Source organism: Caloenas nicobarica, chromosome 2 (assembly GCF_036013445.1).
Source record: "Caloenas nicobarica isolate bCalNic1 chromosome 2, bCalNic1.hap1, whole genome shotgun sequence".
Taxonomy (NCBI): domain Eukaryota; kingdom Metazoa; phylum Chordata; class Aves; order Columbiformes; family Columbidae; genus Caloenas; species Caloenas nicobarica.
In genome coordinates this window covers 46,290,260-46,310,606 of record NC_088246.1, presented here as the reverse complement: position 1 = coordinate 46,310,606, position 20,347 = coordinate 46,290,260, and the positions used below count along the sequence as shown (strand labels likewise).

The 20,347-nt window shown below is 40.0% G+C and overlaps 1 protein-coding gene across 1 annotated transcript in view; it reads right to left on the bottom strand.

Moving 5' to 3' along the window:
* Window positions 1-2,844: 2,844 nt before the first annotated feature.
* The window catches only part of NEK11 (NIMA related kinase 11), an 87,313-nt gene continuing 69,810 nt past the window's right edge, over window positions 2,845-20,347 (bottom strand). Inside the window, exons 14-15 of the mRNA XM_065627291.1 lie at window positions 15,940-16,036; window positions 2,845-3,049 (exon numbers count right to left, since the gene is read on the bottom strand). Of these exons, the coding sequence (XP_065483363.1) occupies window positions 2,845-3,049; window positions 15,940-16,036 (302 nt within the window). The remainder of the gene's footprint in view (window positions 3,050-15,939; window positions 16,037-20,347) is intronic.

The following is a 20,347-nucleotide window of genomic DNA, read 5'->3' as shown; positions in this document are numbered from 1 at the left end:
CTGTTTTTATACTAAACTTGATTACAAAATAATAGTTAATCTCATAACCATATAGCGAGATTATCAGCATGGCATCTCAATAAACACTGTTACCTTTAAAACTCATACCACTATATCTCTGCAAACTTGGTGATAGCACACAAAATCTCTACTGAAAGCTACTTACTGTGCAGCTGCATAAGTGCAGGCGAATACTCTGAGACCTTTAAACACCAGTAAAAACAAACAAAAAAACCAGCTATGGAACTCCTAATGCATATCCTCCCCCAGGGAACAGAAGGCATAATAACAGAACATAAATTCACTGGGATTTATCAGGTTCTGGTGAGGATAGACCTCATTGTCTCTAATATAAGAGCTGGTCCTTGTCTGGATGATGCAATTTTAAACTCAACAATTTGCTGAGAATTTTGGATGGGACAAGATTTGGAAAATGAGAGTAGAGAGAAAGGCATATAATGCAAGCTAGCACCTTTCTGAAGTGACCCTCAAAAGAAAGAGTGATGTAAGAATTTCTGACAAATCCATGGGATTTATCTCTCTGCTTTTACTACCATTCAAAGAGAAAAAAGTTTCCTGCTGTGTTTAATATATATACTACATTGCCTAATTGTAGTAGGATTAGTGGAAAAAACAAAACCAAAGTGTAGTTTAAAGAATGCACCCAGTAAAACAGTAACTTCCAGATCCTCACGACTTGAAGGTCCTATCCTGCAGAGAGAAGAAAGCAATTGAAGCAACTGTAAAAGGTGCTGTGATTTATTTTTTTGTGCGCAACAAGCAAAAATACTGCTCATCAGAGAGCAACCATTTCCCTGAGGGTAATTTGCAGGGCTAACGCATGTTTTCCAGGTTTTAAGGGTTGCCATTTCATGATATCCTTAGTGCTTGAATGCCTCAGAGAACCTGGCCCATTCCTATGGAGCTCTTTTTTCTTGCATGCTGCACAAAAAAAAGTCTGATGAGGTGTTCGTCATTAATAAAAAAGGAACTGACTTACAGAGTCTGTTTTTGAAATTTTTGTGATAAATCACTTTGAATCAAAGCCAGAGGTAAGTGCAGTAGTCAAGATCACCTCCCTCTGACATTATTCTCACCATGTGTTAGTTACCTATTGTTTGCTTTGTGAACTTTTTAGTCCCTGCAACATCCTAGCAGTCCTCCTACATCATGGACTTCGGCACTTCTGTTTTGAAATGATCTTAAATGAAGTCATGTGCAAAAAATATGAAAGCAAGTACACAGACAAAATATTGAGAAGAATGGGGAGGGTAAGTACAAGAAAAAACAGGAAAGAGACTGAAACCTGACTGAGAATCTGTGCTTCAAACTGTCTCTCCATCCATGTGATCTGAACCAACACATAGAAGAAAAAGTTTCCCTTCCCCAGTGAACATCACAGTGGATTTTGGCCTCCAGTTTGTAACACTGTGTATTCTGAATAAAAGCTGAAATCAGACATGCCAGAATCTCCTATTACTTTGAGTTGGAAGTACAACGCCACATTTTCTGTAGCTGGGCGTGTCCTTTGCTTCCTCAGTTTATGTTGCTGCTCAGATAGATTAAGATGGCTCTGCTCTCCCTTTGACTCTCTTAATACATGTCCCAAAGGTGGATCAGTAGCACTGCTCAATTTGCTATCAATACAGGCATCCTTAGCCATAAATAACTCAGGTCAAATAGCAATGTTTTTTGATATTCATATTATGAATTTCTTTTCGTTTATTTAATTCAGTCCCTGAGTACTTTAAGAGTTGTGGTACAAAAGCAGGAAACAATAAGGATTATGATAATGGCTGGATGCCTGAAATTAATTTGGTCCACAATTCATTTGCGATTCCTTTATAGATTGTACCACTTCGTTATCCTTTAGTGTTTTATACAGATGGATGAAGGAGCTCAGAATACAGAATAAAGAGGTAGAAAGAAAACATCAGGTATATAATTGGAACCTAATACACAGTTGAAAACAGCAAAAGTGTGATGCATATGAAGAAGGGAGCATTAACACCAAGAAAATCCACTAATGGTAACCATGTGCAAGCCAGAAAAACAGTTTATTGTTCCGTCTGTGTACAATGAGTTAGATCCAAAACTTTCACAAGTCGCATTAAGGATTCCTACCTAACATAGCTATAGGTCAGGCCTCACGGCTCTGTCTCTATACATGCCCACACATACAGCGTATGTCCAGACATCTTTCTGCCTATATGGATATGCATACCGATCTCTGTATGTGAGCATGCATATACGTATATAAATATACACATAGGCATGTATTTTCACAGTTCCTTTGAAGATCACACAGATTAAATGCAGTCATTTTGAACAATGAACAATAACAAGACAATTAGTGGCTGAGTAGCTGTACATATACATGTATGTTCAAGGGTAAATCTGCCAAAGTACAAAACATATGGGCTTAAGTGTCATGAGGACGAGTTAGTGCAGGAATCAACAGCAGCTGCAGTCTAATCCTGCACCATTTTCACCAGAGGCAGCTTTGCCAGTGATGCTCTGAGTGCAGGAGTGATGCCTGGCCAAGGCCCAGGAGAACACCTTTCTTTATGTCCAAAGTGGTGAAAAAAGGGGACTCTGCTAACGGTGTGGCTTCCCCTCCACTGTCACAAACATTTGTTCTTCCTGTCCCTGTTATGTGTAATGTATTTACCCCCTTTTCCCTGCAGTCAGGATGCTCAAATAGAGTTTACCCACATGCTTATGCACTATGTTACCTTCAGCAGCTTCCTCCAAATACCTCCCATACTTGCTTGCTGGCCAGAAGTAGCAGCTCAACACCTTCACTTCTCCTTGCCATTTCCAGCACTGCTACTGACACACCTTTTACAGCTGAAGATGTGACTCTGAAGCCTGTAGCTGCTCCTCGAAGTAGAGAAGCTGATCCACTTCAAAGCAATCACTTGCTCTAGAAACCAGTTTCTCCAGATGTCTCCTGATCTCCTCCTCACTGGCATTCTGCTGTCTTGCTTGCTTGAGGTAGCTGTACACAGCCTCAAATACCTCTGCTCCCAGCTTTCCAATGGCAGATCTAGGGATACATATGACGTAAAGGTCAAATAAAAGTTAATTCACATTCTATATTAATACAAGCAATAGCTAGTACTGGTATTTTTAAATTTTGTAGCTACCTTTGATTAAAATGATATAATGATGCACTTAATTTGTCTGACAGTACAAGGAACTAAAATTTCCTGGGGGATTTATCTATGATTGTTTGCTATACAAAGAGGCCAGGAGTAAAAATCCAGCCATAATAAAGTCATGGGTAGTAGAGCCATTTTTGTTTTTAAAAACCAAGATTCTTTTTCACGCCTAATCTGACATACTATTTTATCTACAGCAATACACGCATGTATTACTGCCTCTGGATCTCATTAAAATGAAAAGGAAGAACCCCAGTCAACTGTACACCAGTGGCATTTATGCGAACAAACACATTTCAGGATTCGTTTGCTTTATTTTAGCTTCTATCAAATAACAAGGAAATTGTTGTGCAAGCTCGGCATGAGCTAACTGACAATTTTTTCTCTTCCTACAGCACTCTCTTTTTATCAGAAGACAGATCTGTAATTCAGTGTCAAAGAATACACTCACAGGATCTTAATATTGATTTATAAAGACGATCCATTTGCAGACTACAAGACAATGAGCAGAACTTCTTTTTCTAAAGGCAAACATCTTTAAATCCATGTATCACAAGCCACGGGTAACATAAAATTTCCCACTCAGTGATGGGTTCTTAATATTTTGATGAAAATATCAGAGTAGTCTTCCTTCAGCATATCAGAAACTATCTGCCTTGAGAACTGTGTTTACCACAGTTTTTTAAACAAAACTGCTTTGTCACACATACCAGTCATCTCCTCCAGCTTCCTGCTGGAACTCAATGGGGTCCATCCATACAAAGTCCATGGCAGGACTTGGACCTGAACCGCACGAAGCAAGAGGGTTTGCTGGCATGTGTGCTGTGTACTGCTGCTCAGTCCTGGCATGGCGCTCACCATTTGAAACATTTGAATTTGAAACAGTGTGGGAGATGATTTGGGACTGAATGGGTCTCAAAGCATCTCCTTGAGTGCCATTGATCAAGGAAGTTTGAGGATTATTGGAGCTGGCAAACGTGATGGTACCACACCCCAGTGCAATGCTGACCATACCCTAGGCTGTGCAGCCTCCTCCTTGTCGCTTTATTTCACCAGTAAGGGAGGGAACTGGGGCTCTTTGGCCTGGAGGAGGCTGAGGGGAGACCTTCTCACTCTCTACTCTCCTGAAAGGAGGTTTTAGCATGGAGGGTGTTGGTCTCTTCTCCCAAGTAACAAGTGATAGGACAAGAAGAAATGGCCTCAAGTTGCTTCAGGGGAGGTTTAGATTGGATATTAGGAAAAAATTTTCACGGAAAGAGTTGTGAAGCAGTGGAATAGGCTGCCCAGGGAAATGGTGGAGCCACCATTCCTGGAGGTGTTTAAAAGACATATAGATGAGGTTCTTAGGGTCATGGTTTAGTACCAGAGTAAGGTTATGGTTGGACTTGATGATCTTGAGGGTCTCTTCCAAGCAAAATGATTCTATGAGCAGAGCAGGTCCCCAGGCATGAGCAGCGCATGTTCTGCCTGCGGGGAGCTGCCCGGGGCCCTGCGCTCGTGCTGCCCACGGGCACAGGGCAGCAGGGAGCTGGGACATGCTCGGCTTCTGTCCACGCCAGGGATCGCCCCTTCTGAGCGGTTCAGAAGAGAAAGGGGTCAGAGTTGTCTCGTGGTGCCAGCATTAAGGCTTAGCACTCTAATACTACGCAGGTGGGTTCAGGGGGAGCACACACAAGACTCCCCAAAAGCAGTTTAAATGGTTAAACCAGCACGCTGGCCCGCAACAACATCACATACTCCAGTTCTACACCTTTTTCTGATTTCATACTGATTTTGCTATGTGTCTAACACCAGGGCAAGGCCAACTGTTCTATCCCAATAGCATAATTCATCTAAAGGGGCAGTTGCTTTTCATCTGTGGTGATCCTGTTATTGCTGAAGAATAACATTGCTATAGTGAGATTACGGCCAGTAAGATTTCCACATTATGTAAATTCCTCCATTCTTAGAAAACTATTGTGAAGAATTTTACTTTATTTTTTCTCAAATTTCATTTGACATGAAAGCATACAGTTCCTTCAGCAGTAGAGAACCACTTTACTAGCACACAAGAGGCTTCTGAAAAATCCTGTTGTCATTCATAGCGGGAACTACTGCTGGTAAAAATGGACAATACATCTTAAGATGGTATTTTTGCCTGAAGGAGATCCTAGATGGCTGCTCTTATCTCACAAGGAGGGAACACTTTTCCTCACTTCCCACCGGCTCTTTGCTTTTCTGCAGCTTGGTCATGCCCAGCTGCGATTCCCCCCTTCAGCCACATGTTACCTCTCCTGCTGGCTCCTGACACTGCGGTGGATTGGGAACCCGGGGCAGAGAAAGCCAAGACCCAGGATCAGAAGCCACAGGGCCAAGCTGGAATCTCTGCATGTCCGGGCCTGACTCTGCCCTGCTTCCTGTAACTAGAAACTGCCCTTTTTTTTTTTTTTTTCTTTTCTTTTTTCTAGCAACAGTGCTGTTTAGGGGAAAACTAAAACTGTTGGAAGTGATTAATTCCCAGACACTGGAAACTTAGGGATTAGCTTAGCACCAAAAGCTATGTATGGATTTGTTTGGCAAATAATGTACAGTTCTTCACAAAACTTCATCAGAAATACCACAATTTTTCTCTCCAATGGTTAAAAATCCATACATGAGAAACTACTTTGAAATTCCTGCTACTTCATCAATGCTGTTACTGACTCTTCTCGCCCTCTTAGACAAGTATGTTTAATTTTTTGGCAGTTGCGTCTATTTAAAGATGAAAAATTAAGCAAATACATACCTCAGGAGTATAGCTTCTGCTAATAAATGTGACCTACAGACTTTAATCTTTTCAGTTAAGCTTGGCAGAGCATGCAAATCAGCTAGGCTGTTTAACAGCTGATACAATAGTATTATGAGAAAAAATGTTCATAGGTTGAAAATTAAGGGGTAGGTAACAAAAATTATAACCTGCTTTTATTATACAAAAGAAGACATCAGTCTGCGTTTGGATTGGAGAGCTGCATTAATGTGAATCTGCTTCCACATCATGCATTTTCTGTCCCAGAGGCAGAAATGCAGGATCTAAGACAGCAAATGTCAAACAGACATTACTGAGTGAATCCATCACCCTGATGGAGGGAGGGGGAAAATGGCTTCCTGGAAAGTGAGTTTTGCACATTATGGCCCCGATCCTGTGCTAAGTGATATTTTTCCATCCCTGTGAAGTCCTACAGAAGCACAATCATGGATCTCGCACTGCCCTTCTGCTCATAGTTATTTCTATTTCACATGAAATATGGGACATAGGAATTTACAGGTTTTAATGGTTAAAAGCCTTACAAACAAACAAGTACACAGTGCCCATTTACAGTCCCACTTGGCCATGTTTTCTGATTGACTGGCGTTTACTCTCTTTGTGATATCTTACAGCTCGGTCACCTACAAAGTCGCTATTTTCCCCCAGAAATGCGCTGTCACCTCTTTTTCAGCCAAGACTACACAAGCAAAGGGGATACCTGACATCTGGGATTTCATCACTTTGACAAGCTTTGTGGGACAGAACCCCACCCCACACTGCCCTAAATTGGTTTTCCTATGCTGAAATCAAAGGAGTTACATCAGGCTCCACCATCCAAGGGTCTGACCCAGGATGATACACACTAATGTGCTTAAATGTTATATCTCAGTTCATTCTTTCTTTTGTTTCTCTGTGTTACAAAGGCTTAGACATACAGAGGGATTAATTTCTGGCATTTGAGCACTGTTTTTTCCTAACTTTTAAGCATCTTGTTCATGGAGTGAAATTCACAGGTCTGTGGTTGAACCTTAAGCTCCGTCTTTAACTCAGGCACTCCAGAAAGGCATCCACTCAAAACAACAGCCCACCACAACTGAAGAAAGGCATATCCTAAATCTGACAGCTGTCTGGCTTTAGTAAAATCACCTCTGTCCACCCAGGACTCACAGCAATTCAACATGACCACACAGGTACCCAGCTGTCCCCTTTTATCCTAGGGTCCATGGTTAGAGCATTCAATCAGAGAGCTGGAAACCTGGGGGTAGAGGGAGATTCAAACCCACACCTCCCGGAGCAGTACCATAATCCTCAGTCACACTCAGGGATGAAGGACTCTCCCTCACCTTCATTCTGATTTGTATGAAAGCAGATGTATTGGGCCAGAAGAGGATGAGCAACAACAAAGGATAACTCTGGATAGACTGGGGACCAAGTACAACGCTGGAGGTATGTGCAAAAGCTGTTTGCATGAAACAGTCCCTGGATAAAATAGTATGAGCAGTCTGTGGAGTCTTTCAGTCCTCAGAACTGAAATCCAGGTTACCACGTGTAGGTGAGTGTCCAGAGAGTGTTCTTTCCCACTGCAAACTGCAAGAGATTCAACAGTGAGCCCAACTTCCCTCACTACTGGTCGCAGAGAGCAGTCCCAATGCTCCAGGCAGAGGGGGCACAGGGCTGGGGACTTCCATAGCCTGGAGGCACGCTGGAGCCACCAGCCTACTGGCTGGACAGCAGATATTGCCAGTTATCCATGGAAGACATGGTCTGAAATAAAATGCCTCTTGCTGCCAGCTTTTGTGCAGCTCATAAACCACGCCTCAAGAAAATTAACTGGAACAAGCCCCAAAGGCCATAGAGGCAGACAGATACCTGGTTTGTGGATAATGATGGGGTCTGGGCATGAGATAGGGGCTTGGTTCCGCCAGAGGTAAAGTGCTTCTGAGCATGTGAGAAGCAGTATGAATATCAGCAAAATCATAGGCACTTACTGCTTTGACTCACTGGCAGCGTTAGAGGGGAGCTAAATAGGAGCCTTGAGAACTGCAATTTTATACTCAGGGTGTCTGAAAATGTTCCAAGTCATTTAGCTGATCTGAGCCCAAGTGAATTTATCAGGCTATCTGGTGATTTGCAGTTGATTTCCTACGCATCAGTGCAAAATTACTAAAATTTGACAATATAATAATGTTGTATTCTCAACCGGCTAAGGAAGTTGTAAATCTTTCCCTGGGTGAACAAAGAATTTTCTGTTGTCCCACGGGTCTTTATTTTGACTACTCTGCTACTAGCTACGCATTAATATTTCCTTTCTGCTCTGGAGATCAATTAGAATACACCTACCTTTATGCAACACTGACAAAAGCCACAAAACGAGATTAATGCTTAAGTTTGCGCTCCTCCGTGGCTGTTAGCAGCTGGGTTAATAACCCTCAACAGCTTGTCATTGCCTGGATTGAAGGATAACTACACAAATCAGCAGCTAAGGGGGTTTTCAGCTTCTCACTTTCAAATGTCATTCAGCATGATGGTGACTATCATTTAAAACCATTCTGCTATCCCGCATCCATCCCCAAAGGGAAGCGGCACTTTTTGCTCGCAAACACAGAGTTTTCAGTGGTGTCTCCCGGGAGCTGCGGTGTGGTCTGTGCTAGGGAGCAAGGAGAAGTTCTGCAGACACCGAGTCACCGAGCTCCACGTGAGTCACTACTGAGCACCCCCGAATATCACCATGCAAGTCCCTCTGGATCAGGCATCTCACTGCTGCCATAGCAGATGAAAAACACATGGCTCCTAAGTCAATCACAAAAACCCAGTTATTGCAGAATGCTGATGTTATTCACAGCTAACTCAATGTAAACCTTAAAAAAAAAAAGCTTTCTGTACATGGAATATCCATTCCAGTGCGCATTTATTTATCCTTTTGGATGCAGCCAGGCCGCCTGCATCCTATACCGACAAGCATATTGTAGTAGGAGGCAAAACTGTCATGATTAGAGCTCACGGGATATAAAAGCAAGTGCAGGGATCTTTGAAAGAATAATTTTAGTAGATTTCACTAAGTTCTGTTCTCTGTGACTCAAGGGTATCCCTATGGAGTCCAGCAGTACTACTTAGGATTCTCATCAATACATTCAACTTCGATTTGTCCCTGAACATGCTATTTCTAAGCATTTATTTTTTAGTGTTACATTTCTGTTTAAAACAGAGTACAATTGTGCCACTTTGCAGCTTACTAGTAGTAAGACGGATCTTGGTGAAAAAGATTGTTACATTTATCTCCTGAAATGACTCTGCAAAAGAATCAGGAAATTACATATCTTTGATCTCGTATAAAATATTGTTTTCTAATTGTACCAGAAAATCATAGAATATTTGCTACAGCATCTCATGGTTCAGTAAACAAACAAATTTATCTCAGTTACAACACAAAAGGTCCCTTTCATCTCAAGTTATCTTTCTGTCATTTGGCATGTTGGTGTTCATGACAATGATTAAAACTTCTCTGAAATGTTAAAGAAACTGCTCTGAGTTCAAAACTGCATTTACAGCAAAGCTTGTCTGTTGCTGTACAAAGACCCTTTGAGATATGCTAGAAGAAGTGCGTTATAAGTTCCATGATTTATTTTTTTAGGAACTTATTTCTAAAGGTAGGGCAATACCTTTCCAGTTCTGACAGCTGACCAATCTTCAGTCTTGGCAATTTTAAAAGTATGGCAAAGTCAAAAAAAAAAAAAAAAAGGGAAACTGAAAGAGTTGTTATAGAATTGAGTAAAAGAAAATCTGAATTGTTAATATTAGCCCCTACCTTCACCTTCAAGCCTCAGTGGACTTTGACCTTCATCATATTACTACTGAATGAAAATTTCTTTACTTGAAGACACAACGATAATTTTCATAATTCATCCTTAATTACTTCATAATTTCTGAATTAAAGCACCTTAATTTGATTGCAAACAAAACTCTCTGATATCCTACTTCAAAGACCAGCAAAATCTAAAGTATATTTAGGACACGTTTTCCCATGAGCTAAGCAGAATCTTATTATTAAAAGCTGTAGACACACAGCTGAAGAAATATCAACAATAATATTCTCCATGCATCTCATTTGCTGAGATAAATGAGTTTGTAAAATAGTAATTGAAGCTGACATCTGCTCTTGGAAGACGTGTGAATTAGAATTTAGAGCTGCTAGTTGAATTCTAGCTACTATTGATTTAGAATATAATTTGTCAAAAGAGGAGATTTTGTTTGTTTGTTTTTTTCCCCACAGATAAAAACCCAAGTCACAACAAAACATGGTCATTTAAATAAAATCCGTATATTGCAATTTTAAAGTCTTCCTATATTAACAAATTTACTGCTGATACTAAAAATGAGAGAGGAAACAAGCTTGCTCATATAGAGTTATTCTTCAGCAGGTAAGACAGGTGAAAATGACACTGTTTAGTGCCCATGAAGACTTATCTGAAACACACTTCCCAGGGCTGCAGTCTCTTTATACACATTCTGAGATTTCCTAGCCTTGGTAAAACTATTTTAAACAATACCTTTTTTTTTTTAACATTGTCATGGCATACAAAGAGTCTTTGAAAAGCCATCAGTTTAACTCATACAGCATCACTGATCAGGATCAAGCAAAAATTCAAGGCACATTTAACACATACCTGATGCCATCTACTTTGTTTATCAATGCATTTGTTTTCAGACAGATGTGTCTGAAGAGCAGCAGAAAGCTGCTTCTTGAATGTGGGTGTGCATTTGTTTTCAGACAGAAGTGTCTGAAGAGCAGCACAAAGCTGCTTCTTGAATGTGGGTGTGCAAGAATACAGTCGTTATCTCTGAAAAGTCAAAAATTATATACAGTTCTCATAAGAGTTTAAGAGTAGGAATATAACTGCAATATCTTTTGTTCAGCTGTGTGGTAATTCAGTGTTAATGCTGATTTCCTTTTACATGGCTTGAATTTGGGGGGCCTCTTCTGATTTAGAGTCTTGCACCAAAAGACAGTTATAAAACTAACAATTTGCCCACCAGAGAAAGGAAAAGATACACACTATGCGTTTCAGTGAAACAATCGTAATATTACATATTTCTACATGTATTTTTGGTCAACCTGAGCAGCCTGTTCCAATGCCTGACAACCCTTTCCGTGAATAATTCTTTCCTTATATCCAATCTAAACCTTCCCTGGCTCAACTTGAGGCCATTTGCTCTTGTCCTCTCACTTGCTACTTGGGAGAAGAGACCAACCCCCTCCGTGCTACAACCTCCTTTCAGGTAGTTGTAGACAGCGATCAGGTCTCCCCTCAGCCTCCTTTTCTCCAGGCTGAACAGCCCCAGTTCCCTCAGCTGCTCCTCATCAGACTGGTGCTCCAGGCCCCTCACCAGGTATGCATGCATATATATACATATAAAATATATATTGACGTAGACACAAATAACTGTTTGTGTAAAGTTTTTGTACATCGCTCACTTCTCCCTGATTGAGTTCCCAGCTTGGTCACCCAAAGGCGATTTCAAATTTCCTAGTGTTCCCATTTGGTTTTCCTGTACTCTCATTTCACTGGCTTGTAAAGCAAACAGCAAAACCAAAATACTTCAGACCTTCAGATCTGGGCCTGAAAGGTAACTGTGTAATTATCCGGAAGTAGATTAACAGTAAAAGAAAGAGAAACTCATGGGCTCAGATGTTTAATGTTTTTCTGTAGTGAGCTCATCTTGCCCTAAACAATTAAGAGATGGAGTCTGGTCTTTAAAAATGAGGTATGAGAAAGACTGTGACAAGGAGGATGGATATGTAAGTAATATTTTGGCTTAGCTCATGAGAAGCAAAAAGCTACACTTATGCTGTAAGATGTCTTGGCATCACGAGACAGAATTTTTTACCAGAAAATGGAGTGCTGAACAGGGCAACTGTGACATGTGTAAGAAGAAATTTCATGCTTAAAAACATTTCAGGATCAATACCTTCAAGAATACTGTCCTCTATTAGTCTGCAAAAAACAGTCATAGCTCCGACAGTGTTAATAAACTTCCTTACCAAATAAGCATTTTGTCTGTGAAAGGCCATCTTATTCCTCATGCATGTTTACATCATGACACTTTCAAGATGACAGTCAATGGCAATTAAAAAGTCACTGAAAATTTTATTAATGGAAGTCTAAAAACCCAATTAGCTTTTCTATATTTCTTGCTTTTGCCTTCACCTACAGCCACCCCTCAATGATGTCAATAACCAACCAGTTTCACAAGGCTCAGAGCTGGCCCTCAGGAAGGTCTACCCAACATCTAGTAAAACACTAAACCAAATAATCCATTTCTTTACAAAAATAGTTCAAAAATGTGCAGAAATAAGTGTACAAAAAGTCTTCTATACTTTAGGCATTTTTAGGACTAATTTTCTTAAAGAATATCCAATGCCTATTCAATGACTTCAGTGTGACCTTTCTTTCTGAATTTTTAAGATAAACAAATACATTTGATGCCAATGTCACAAGCACAAGAAGTATATATGCATACTGCTCCTGAGTCTAAACCAATAGTGTTATGAGCATTCACAGGAACAGAATAAAAATATCACCAAATGCCTTTTCTCTGTGACTTCTGAAAGACGGCTTTACTTACACTCAGCAGGTGATGATGAAGTCTTTTGCCTGATCATGGTATGCTGCTGTGTGTAAGACTTCAGGGACTGAGTAAGAGGTGCTTACTGCTGTGCTAAAGGATTTTAATTTACTTAAAATCCGGGACATAAAAGCCTTTTCCTTTTACTGACATACAATTTATTGAATTCTAAACTGCATATTAAAGTTCATGGCTATTAAAATGACTCATTCTATATATTCACGGATACCTCCACAAAGGAGTACAAAACACTCTGTACTAAGTTTTTTTCCTCATTTCCTACATTTTTATTTCTTTTTATATTTTCAGGAAAGAGAGAACAGGACATACATTCTATTCCATAGCTATTCCATTTTTCAGAAACTAGCCTTACTCTGTAAAACACAAATCCTGATTTTACAAAGCCAAGAAATGAATTTTGACCACGGTGCCAAAGAGGCTTCAAAGGGAAGCCTCCACTCACTGGAGACCAGCGATATGAATACTTCATAAAACAGGGAGGTGCAATTGTGAATACAGCCAACTGCACCAACACCCCTAATAAGGCTTGTTCTCTTCCACAAATTTCTGCACATACTTGTCTTGTTTCTCACCTTCGCTTTTTCATTTTAATCATGAAACCTGCACAGACTTGAGATGTCAAACACACATCATAAAACTTTCCACAGGCTTCTGTGCTCCTGCCAGACCCTTCGTTGTGGTCAAGTTGTGGCTGAGGTGGTCAAAAACTTGGAAAGAAGGGCCTCAGTATACGATAGAGTAAGCTGAAAAGAAGCAGAAAAATTTTTTCAGCTAGAGATCTAAACAAGTTGGATCTCAGTGCTCAGTCCAAGCCTGAAGTTTGGGTTTGTCTAGCAAGTTTTTCAGAAGCTGGCAGAAAACAAGCTAGCATTTGCTACGACGACTCTTCTAAAGCCTTTCCTTAGGGACAAAGCCATTCTTTCAGGTCATGTGTACTGCCAAACCTGCTGACATCTTGTAAAGATGACTTTGACAAGCTGTGTGGACCTCAGGGGGGAAAAAAATAGGTGGTATAACAATTTTATCTGATGGTGAAAAAAAAAAAAATCTTTGGCTTGAGTAGTTGTTTCTGAAGAACAGTGTGGTTCTCTTCTGAAATGCACAGTTGGAAAGTCTCTATAGGTGAGCATCAGTGGCACTAACATTAGTTTTTCCTCATGGATCTCTCTGGTTAAGATAATTTGGCTCTGGATAGCATGTGGGACTAGAGCTTCTCAGACTGAGACGTGCACCATGGATAGGAACCACCATGAGAATGAGATGGTGGCTATGACAGAAAATTCCGAGAAAGATCTCCTCCCGTCTCCTGCATCTAACATGATTCCTCAGCCTAAAATCCCAATACGAGGAATATAAGTCACACAACTCCGATTTATACATTTGCCTGACTTCTTACTGTTAATATGCAAGGCTGCGAAGGAGCATAATGAGAAAAATCTCAGATAACCTTTGACGGAGCTAGTTCAAGAAACAGAGATTTCTTATCAAACCTGCAGAAGATCCCAATACCAAAATACTCAGCACTGAAGCAGACTTTTTGCAGAGAGGATGAACTCCACATGGAGGGTAAAGTTAAATATCTACTGCTATAAACTTTATAATGAATGCTAATACAAAGCATAACAAACTAGAAATTGTTGTCACTGGCATAGGTGATTTTATTATGACTTCTACTGAGAGGACAGCAATTAAAAATGCTGGAACACAACACAATGGGAACTGGAAAGAAGATGCCAGGGAAAGTTTTTGGGGACCGTAGTGAAGGAAGCTAGTGACTGAATCATAAACACTATCAGGTTGTCTGTAGGTTAAACCCTGAGCTTTTTTTTTTTTACTTATAAGGGGAGAAGACAAAGGACTCCTACCTACCATATTCAAGAACATCCATGGCTTCCTTCTAATATCCTGTAAGGACTTCTAGCACAACTTCCCTCTCACATGAATATAGGTAAAAAGCCCTGCACAAGAATACAGTAGAAGCCAGCTAAATTGGCTCTCTGATAAAGAGTAAGTCTCTCTTCTGCCAGAAAACACATTCAGTGCAGCACACTGTGATGACTCAAGCAACGAGCACGTCACATCTTGTCAAATGACTGTCCTGCTGCAGTTGTTTGCAAGCCTGGATGATTTACGTGTCAATTAAAAATGGCTAGAAGGCCCTTTTGCCGTTATTCATGTTATTTTACATGAATCTACCTTTTTTAAAGAACTAATGGAAGAATTCCATTAGGAAATCAGGAATGGAAAGCAATCAGTGTGGCAGGCTGTGAGACCTGCTGACTGGTTGCACAGTAAAGGCTAAATGATGAAGTTAAACCTTAGGACCTGCTACATCTAGAAATATCATAAAACTGAACATCTTCTATCTGGAGTAAATCTGATTGGTATTTCCCTTGAATACAAAATGCATTTGTGACTGTAATTTGCTCTAAACAGTGATCGGCATCAACACTGTTGGGATTGAATTAATTTTCTTTAGGGGATTCACTTAAATAACTACTAGTATTAACTGAACTTATTTGTATTCTGATAGCATCCACCATATTGTTGGAACTGTCCACCCGCACAAGAGAAAACGGTCCTTTTTTGAAAGAGTTTACAATCTGAGATCAGTTGAATGTTGCAACACTGCAAAGAAAATTTAAGTTCAGAAATAATACATAGCATTATGATTATCAGACGAGTACCTAAATTAAGGTGCAATAAATCTCAGAAGGCCAGAAATTACTGAATCAAGATAAAAGCTCAAGATACATTAACCAGTACATTCTAAAATGGAAGCACAACTCTTTGCTTTATTAAGACACTGAAATGTTTCCTAATAAAGCTGGGGTTTCAATGACGCTGAAAACAATTAGACAATGCGTTTCAAAGGGAGCTGCACGTGTGAATTCCACTGTCTCATTTGAAAATCTCAGCCAACAGCAATCATGTTTGGTTTAAATCATTGTATCATCATGGGAAACAAATCCATTAGTCTTTCATTACAGGCAAGAATGAAGCGTGGCTGAGGGAGCAAACATGGTGGGCACATGGATATCTGCAGGTGATTTATGGGCATGTGCTGAGCTAATAAGGAAAGCAAAGTTCTGAACAACACCGACAGCAAAGGCAAACTAGATCCTGGAAGGATGACAGTGGTAGCGCAGATTGCGAGAAAACAATCAGAATTGACAGTCAACCTCCATCCTCTGTGGAGGCAATTAGGGATCCAGTCTGTAAAGAATAACTTACCGTCCACTTTTTTTGTTGTAAAGATTTTTTTGGGGTGGGGAAACAACACATGGTTTTCTTTGCTGTGTTCTCTCATTTTTCAAATCCATCCCCTCTGTCTCAATACTGGTAACACATAAATATGCTACTTACTCCCTCATGCGTTTCAGTCTGGTCTCAGCCATAGTTCTGTTGAGAGCTCTGAATCCCTGGGGCATCCCTGGAGACACTCTGGTGACAGTCCCCGAGCCTACAAATCAATGCACAGACACATAACCTTATTCACCTTCATCCCCTGAGCTCTGTTGCAGAGTCAATGGCAGTAAGAAGGAGGAAGAACATATTTGTTTCTCGCAAGGTAGTGCCACATTAATTAGAGACGAATTAGGTTATTAAATGCACATTAAGAACAACTCCTTTCTGAGGGACAAGTAGATTTATAGCTTAAATGCACCAGAATTGTGACAACAATTTTGCTTCTGTGTAGCACACGGGGAATTACATTATAACAGAAAGGACAGTCACTTGAGGAAGTGGTGGGACAGACGAATACTCAACAAAAGGAAATTTACTTAGACAATAAGTATTTTTCTCCATTGTTCTTGCACTTATTTATAAGAGCAAGAACCTTCTCCCTTAACAGGTATGCCTCTGCTTTAGCTTGATCATTACTGTACAATGAAAGTACTTAACTCATGACTTCACTTCCTCCCTCAGACAAAGGTACTCTTTTTATTTCTGCATATATATATTAAAACATAGCTGTATATGCAAATACGTATACATACATACGTGAGAAATACACACACACACTTTTTCTGTTTACAGGCCTCGTGGGCTGTTGCAATATTTAAGGATCTAATGCTCACAGTCCGCTGTGGTGTTCATCCACAGGAACAGAGAAGTGCTGAATCACAGAGGACCGTCAGAGCTGTCAGCTCAAATATCCTGTAATTTCATGTTGCCACTCCATCACACAAGTCCCTGCTTAACCTAAGGAATTTATTTATTTATTGCCGCTACTGCTCCCATTGGTAGACAATTCCAGCGTCTCAATGAGACCTGGTGGCTAAAATCTCTCTTCTAATTTCCAGACATAATTTCTTTATTGACCAGCTCATTTTTCTCCTGTGCCAGTCCATTTCTTTGGCTTACTCAGTTCTTTCCTTCCCTTTTGCATACTCCTTTAATTTCTTTACAATCAAAAAAAAAAAAAAAAGAGATCCTACTTCAGCTTCAATTTGCTAAGCTAAACAAAGCTACTGTTTCAGTTTCTTCTTGCAAAATATTTGGCATTAGGATTTCACTTCCTAAGAGAGAAAGATACGTACCATGGTGGAACTACCTCCTGCATACATATGTGTGTTATGCCACACAGAACCAAAGTTCTGAACAGACACAGGAGGGCTCTGCATAGGATTTGAACAAGCCAACACAATGCCTTGTCTAAATGCATACACACTCCCCTCCTAGCAGAGGTTTTTTAGCTTGGACTCAGCTGAGGTTTAGTTTGGATTGCATTAGCACTGATCACATGCAGCCAGAGGGAATTTGCAGCTGCCTTCCTGCCATGAACAGCATAAACACCCCCAGAGTACTGAATGCTTCCCTGGAATGTGTAATCATGGCCTTCCCAGGAGTCAAGCTCCTATGTCTTATATGATGCTAGATCTTGATCACATAAGGTCGAGTATTGAGATAAAAACTTTCCATTGTGAGGGATCCTACTGAATTGCTCACAGTAAGTGTCTGCTGCATTCAGAGCTGTGCTGGATTCAGAAGACAGGGAGCAGACATGGAGAGAGACCACAGAAGAAACAGATTCCTGACTCTGCTGTCTGGCTGTGAACAGATGATTGACTTTTACAAACGTTTTCCTAACTTCTCGTTACACCTAATGGTTAACAGTTGCCTAGTGCCTAAGTATTACCACTGAGGTATAGTTAACAAAGTTTAAAAGATGAAAAATGACAAGCTCAGTTCTTATTTGAAACCAATAACTTCACCCATCAATGCAAAAAACATTTCCTGATCATTTACTGTAACACTACACATGCATATCCATAAATTTTTGCATGTGGTCTGTAAGCACTCAATTACTTTAGCAGCACTGGAAATTTCAGATATCCTGAGGGTGCCCCGTGGAAACCCCAAGCACTGTGCAAAGCGATGCTCATGACTTACTAGGTGGCACGCTCCTCTTTGAGTTGGCAGAGAATTAAGGTCCAGATGTGGGGGTTTAGAGCTTCAAAAGCAATAAAAAATTGATGCCCTGAGCACCAGTGGTCCGAGGAAAACGTAATCTTTGCACCATCTTAAGAAAGAGTACGTTTAACCAGAGGTCCCAGCTAAATTCTGGTATTCCTATTATTACAGGATATATCACTGTACTAAGAGCTCAGTATACTCTTTCTGCTGTCTTCAATCTATTTATTGCTATAATATCTTCTTCTCCTCTGACATTTCATTATTAAAGACATTCTTCTTGGGTTTTTTGGGGGGGGATTCCAGGCTAAATAATTTGTACTTTGTCTACCCTCCACATTGGCAGTTGGCCAAGCAAAACTTGTTCTCTACATGCAGACTAGTATCTGTCTCTCCATTTAATATGATTTTCTGGGTACTATGATGCAGCTGCAAGGACTACAGATTGTAGGATGCTGCAAAGCTGTGGTTAGTCATAAAAAATGAGTTCTCAGTGAAAACTGCTACAAGCTTTTCATGTTGTTGCTACAACAAACCTCAAAAATTATTCCTGAGGTGATTCGTAACCCACATCAGAGGTATCTTCTTAGAAGCAGTTACTTGATTAATAGTATATTTTGCACCCAGTTCGATCAGTTTGCTTACCCATACATCAACACAGAAAAAGGAATTATGCTTCTTCAAAAAGTGGCCAAATAACTATCTGCAGGTTTTTTTGCAACATATAATTCTTGATTCATTAAACAAAATCAAATGAAACGACAAGAGCACTGACTTCTCATAAACCGGCATTGTAGCTTTCTAAATGTATTTCAAAGGGCAAAAGATCTTTATCCTCTCAGGTCATGGAGTACCAGTTTGAGATTCTCACTGCATCCTTCCTGCTCTGTTGAAGGGAAGATGAAAGGATCTGTAGGGAAACAAATCCTCTGGCTGACATTTCCTCACAGATACTTACATGTAAAATGGGTGATTATGATTATCTGGTGAGACTTTTCATACATTATGGCCCAAAGACATTCCTACTAAGATTTCTGCTAACAACCGAATAATTAACTGGTGATAGACCTAGTGCATCTCTTGGTAAGCCATTATGTGCTGTGAAGATATCTCCACTGAATCATAGACTTCTGTTTGGAATTTGGATTTCTTTCTTCAGCTTTCACTGCTGCATAAGAGATCCTACAATGTCTTTTTCTAAAAGATTAAAAAGCTCCTTAGAACCAGATGTATTTTCCTGAAGTTATAAACAATACAAAGTGACCCAACTGCCTCTGACCTTCTCCTCCTTTGAGCTAAGTAGATCTGGTAAGCTGTAAAACCAGTTTTTCAAACTTCTTTTCATTTTGCAGTTCTTTTTTGGGATCTTCCCAATTTTTAAAACTTTATCAGCATGGACTGACTCTCTTATTTCAAATACAGTCCACATGGAACTGTATAGCAAACCCAAAATGAACCTTGTACCACACTAAAGCACTGGTATTCATAGTGACTCTGGGAATTCTTGAGGTGAAAATTCAGTTATTTCAAAAGTCCTTTTGCCCTCCAACACTGAGGTTTATAGTAAAGAAACTTCACCTGTGGAAAAACAATGCATATTTATTGCATCATCTTTATCACAGCCCTTGCTGACACAAAAATAGTTCTAGTTTTATTCTACTCGGGTGTTCTTTAACATCTGTTTGAAATGCTATATATATATTTTTTAGTATCTTTAACAACGAAAGGTACCACAACAAATTCTGGCCAGGCCAGATTTCTGCATCTGCCCTGTTATTGCCATGAAATCCATACTGTTTTCAGGAGTAGCCATTATAATGTTGTTGTAGCTCTGTAGCCCAGTAATATGGTATTGCCACTGCTGGTACCAGGTCACACACTTGGACTTGAGTTTGCAAGGCTTCGGGCTCTGTCTGAACTTGTCTTGACCTGCCAGGAACTTTTAAAAATTTTTTTTTTTTTTTACTTTAATTTTTTAATTTAATTGCTTAAGTTGTAAAAGTAGTTCTTCTAATGACCAGATAGTTGTGGGTATTTTGTTTTATTTCCACTTGGTTTTATATCATACAACCCGCATTTTTAGATGGATAGTAGTATTCTGTGTAGAATGACACCTTATAACTAACTTAATTCAATTAATGTAGAGAAATACAGGCCTGGTACAACAGCAGATGCTTTGAAAAGTGGGGACAAAGGATGAGGTGTAAAGGACTACGGGTATGGGATGACATGAGGTGGGGCACAGCCTGGTACTGGCAATCCCATGGCTATATGCAATGTGCTAGTGACCAATTAAAGAAATGCAGACCTGAAAGTGGACGTAACTAGCTGTAGGGTGAACAAAGAGAACACGTAT